The sequence below is a fragment of the Corvus brachyrhynchos genome, unplaced genomic scaffold (assembly GCF_000691975.1).
Source record: "Corvus brachyrhynchos isolate BGI_N302 unplaced genomic scaffold, ASM69197v1 scaffold215, whole genome shotgun sequence".
In the NCBI taxonomy this organism is placed as follows: Eukaryota; Metazoa; Chordata; class Aves; order Passeriformes; family Corvidae; genus Corvus; species Corvus brachyrhynchos.
The window spans coordinates 528,595-532,933 of NW_008237887.1; the positions used below are offsets into that span (position 1 = coordinate 528,595).

At 49.6% G+C, this 4,339-nt stretch overlaps 1 protein-coding gene across 1 annotated transcript in view; it reads right to left on the minus strand.

Moving 5' to 3' along the window:
- Positions 1–3: 3 nt before the first annotated feature.
- The window catches only part of KIF17 (kinesin family member 17), a gene marked incomplete at its 3' end in the record, with an annotated part of 12,480 nt that continues 8,144 nt past the window's right edge, over positions 4–4,339 (minus strand). Inside the window, 5 exon segments of the mRNA XM_017732701.1 lie at positions 4–62; positions 251–448; positions 740–998; positions 1,812–2,009; positions 2,011–2,047. Of these exon segments, the coding sequence (XP_017588190.1) occupies positions 4–62; positions 251–448; positions 740–998; positions 1,812–2,009; positions 2,011–2,047 (751 nt within the window).

A 4,339-nucleotide genomic window follows, 5' to 3' on the forward strand; every position in this document is an offset into this window, starting at 1 on the left:
GAGGGGTCGGGGCTGGGGGATGGTGCAGGCGCTGCTCGGAGCTCCCTCGGAGCCTGCGGGAGCTGGAAGGGGAGAGGAAGGGGTTGTGGTGGGTGGCTGCAGGACCGCAAAATGCGGCTGTGCCCTGCGAGAAACCCCTGAGAGGTCAAAGGGTTGAGGCAGAATTGGTCCTGGGTGGGTCGCCATTTGATTCCTCACGGAAAAGGAGGAAAATGAAGAGTGCCGGCGGTATCTGGGAAAAGGAGGTTACCTTGGTCTGGGTGCAGGATCTGGCCGGCTCGCCGGCATCGGAAGTAGTTGCTGGCGATGGTCTCGCTGTCGCTCCTGTCCAGCACCAGCCTGCAGTGGTCCAGGTGGGAAACGCTGTCAGCAGCCCCAGCGATAAGGCGAAATTGGTAAAATGGGACAGAAATGGAGGAGGAATGGGCCATACCGCTGGCTCCCCGCTCTCATTCGAGGGGCTTGTCCGGGCAGGTTTGGGCTGTGGGAAGAGGTGGCGTTAAGGGTCGTTGTGTGTAGAACAATCACTGCTGCCCTGACTGCGCTCCCTGATCCCGGCACTGCTCAGATTCCCGAGGGAGCCGCACCTCGTGCCACCTTAGATCGTGTTATTCAAACTTTCCAGACAACCTTTTTGTAGAAGATGTTATAACTGCACACAGCCTGTCACAGCTGCGTGCCTGCATCACCCTCCTGACATCTACAGCACCTTCCTCTTACCTGGGCCCTGTCCCCTTACCTGCGGGCAGGTGGGTTTTTTGAATATCAGGCTCTGGAATTTTCCAGCAGCCGCTCTCCTCATCCCAGACGGATTCATGCCTGATCTTCTCCAGGTTGCTGTAGTTGCAGTCGCGCTGGACGAGGGACTGCACCTGATCCAGCAGCTGCTGGCAGAGCATCAGGTCCTGCTCCTGGTGCTGGTTGGTGCTCAGATAATCCATCTTTTCCAGCCCAAACTCCAGCTGCAGCTCTTTGATCTCAGTCTGGCCAGCCCGGAGCTGGCCACAAAACAAGTGGTCAGGATTATAAGGCAGAGAGACCGATGGTTACTATGAGTACAGGAATTTGCCAGGCAGAGAAAGACAGTCAGGAAAGCTTCAATATTTGGAAACATTTCTAATTTAGGTACAAATTAGCATGAAATTTGTGTGCAGAGATTATTCCATGTCTGTTTTAAAGAAAGATTTCTCATGTTTCTCCACAGGGATGATTTTTGAATGAACCTGAAGCTAATCTTACTGTTGTGGTGTTGGAACTCTTGGAAGTTCCTAACTTAGTTTAAAAAGGTGCAATAGTTATTTGATAACCTAAATACCCAAATAAAGCAAGTCCTTCATGTGCAGGTCTAGGACTGTACACACAAATGTAATTTTTTTTGCAGCCCCTCTGATTCTGCCACTAAATATCAGAGCAAAACTGATTTTCAAGTGTTTTGAAAATGAAGATTTTAAATGTAAAATTTAAGAGTGTTACTTTTATGCTTTATTTCTTCCCCCAGAAAGTGTGCTTAGAACTGATGGGAGCTGCAGCAGATCCATAGGTCAGCAGAGGGAGTTGCATCCCCTCCCATCCCAACACATCCTCCTCCAGCCAAGTGTCACACACCGAGCCTTTAAAACTGGTGGGGCTTGGGCTTCAAAAGCTTAATTCCCCACCCTGAGGGCTGTTGCATCTGGGATTTCGCAAAAACCCACACAAACCACGTGGTGTATGACATATTGACACAGCCAGAGTCATTCTCTAAACCTACAGCCCTAAACCCTGTAACGTAAAAAACGGGGATGTAGAGGAGGAAGGAGCTGCTCCCTCACCTTTTCCTGCACCTTCTCCAGCATCTTGCTCTTGGCTCGAACCTCCTCCTGGATGGAGTCGTAGATGTTGAGGAGAGCCCGCTCACTGCTGTCCTGGTTGGATTCCTGCAGTGCAGCCACCAGCTGCAGCCTCCGCTCGTCCGCGTATTTCTTCCGGCGTTTGTGCTTTTCCTTCAGGTCCTTGTTTTGAGCTTGTTCTCTCTCCTCCGACCGCCTGCTGCTCCAGCATCTGCAGCCTGGAGAAGGGAAACACTTCTCTGAGCTTAGTGGTACTAAGAACCGGCTGCACAAGCATGGAGGATGCACGTCCTTCCATGGGTGACATTTAGGGAAACACAGAAACTTGGGAATTGTGATAAGATTTTTTGCCCTGAGTTATCATGGCAAATTCTACTTATTATTAACAGTTTCTGTCATAAATAGAATCCCAGAATGGTTTGGGTTGGGAGGACCTTAAAGACCATCTTGTCCCACCCCCTGCCATGGGCAGGGACACCTTCCACTACCTGGCCTTGGACACTTCCAGGGATGGGGCAGCCACAGCTGCTCTGGGCAAAATACTCCACAAAGGCAAAGCAAGTGTTACTCCAAACACCTCAGTCAACAAGGATGTCCAGAAATCCATATCTACGCTCACAAAATTCTCTTTAAATCCCTTGTTTTGTGTAATGTATATTTAAATTCTTATTTAAATAAACATTGAATGTATTATTACATTTAGGGTTTTTTTAAGATGCACAAAAGGTGCCAAAATTACACAGAGTGTTATTTTAAATGGTGGATGTGGGAGTGGTAGAGCTGAAACCCACAGTTCCATTTTGGGGTAGTATCAGCCACAGTTGATGATTTGTGTGACCTCAGCGTTGTTAATGGAGCACTGGCACAGGCCTGTATTTGAAATCATGCTCTGACATGGAAATAAAGCCATGCTCCAGAGCCATTCCTTTGTCTGCACAGGATCTGGAGCAGAGCAGATAGCTCAGGTAGGCCAGCACTGGCTCAAATTGGCTGATAAGCCCTTTACTGATAACAGCCTCTTAATTATCTCCAAACCCTCTGAAATGGCTCATTCTCCCCCAGAACTGACCTGCTATTCTGCTGCACTGCTCCCGCCAGGCGACCTTCCCCTTCCTTTGCTTAATACACGATTGAATCCAAGGATTCAATCCTTGCTCTGCTGAGCTGCCCTGATGTGTAAAGCTTGAACAGGCAGCTTTGAAATCCCCATGCCTGTGGAACCAAACCCTCCTGCCCAATCTGCACAGAACCTGGATTTAACAATGTGATTAGAAGGGCATTTTCCCTTGTTTGGCACAAAAGGAATAGGATTAATTCTTGCAGTAGGACCAGTCCTGCAATAGGACCACTAACATTTGATATCCAAACGAAGGGTCTCTTTGAAGATCTCTCCATTAACAGACAGAACTGCCCACAAATTACAGACACTGCTGTTCTGCAATTCATAGCAGCTCCTTTTTGAACCAGGAGAGACCCAACAGAGCGAGCACATGCCCCAGGAAAGCTGAAAGACTGGTTAAAACCCACAAAAGGGCTGGTTAAAACCCACAGAACTGTTCAGAATCAAACTCTGCCATCCACAGCATATCTCAGGTTGAGCTTTTCTAATTGTGATCTCGTTCTGCACAATGGAGTAAGCGAGAAACCAGCAGAATTTGCTTCAATTGTGTATTTCTGGAGCAGCCCAAGCCCCCCATGCTGCTTCAGTACATGGTGGTGTACTCTGGCTGAGGGAATTCTCTCAGGACAGCTCTCACATGGAGAAAACCTTGAACGGGGTTGCCTTTGAGATGGGCTGAGCACAAGTCTTGAGCCTGCATCCCTCATATCCCAGCCCTGTCCTCCAGGAGACAGTGCCCCTAAAATAGGATTATTGGGAAATTTTGCTGTCAGTTTTTTGCTGATGTGCTGCAAACACTGTGAGATGCATGAGCTGGAGGCAAAAGTGGCCTCAGTGATGGGCGGAGTCCATCCATGAGCCACAGGACAGTTGCTGCCTTACCTGTAGGTACATGAGAGGGCTCCAAGTACCCTTCAAGGACCTCTTTCAAGAGGAAAAGGAGGCATCTCTATAACTTGTGTGGGCACTTAAGACTCCCCTGCCTGCAGCTCCAGGCAGGATTTGTTACCAGGAACACACACTTTTTGGCATCCACGTCTGCTGACTTGAACATCCCTATTTTTCTCTCACAATTCTGGCGCTTGGCCTCACCAAGCGCCGCGAGGAACAGCTCTTCATCCACCCAAATAGGGCAAAGTTACTTTTGGGGTAAAAACAGCCTGGAGAAGAGAAGGCTCCAGGGAGACCTTAGAGCCCCTCTTGCTGCCCTAAAGGCGCTCCAAGAAAGCTGGAGAGGGACTTTGGACAAGAGCCTGGAGTGCCAGGACAAGGGGAAATGGCTCCCACTGCCAGAGGGCAGGGTTAGATGGGATATTGGGAAGGAATTGTTCCCTGGGAGGGTGGGGAGGCCCTGGCACAGGGTGCCCAGAGCAGCTGTGGCTGCCCCTGG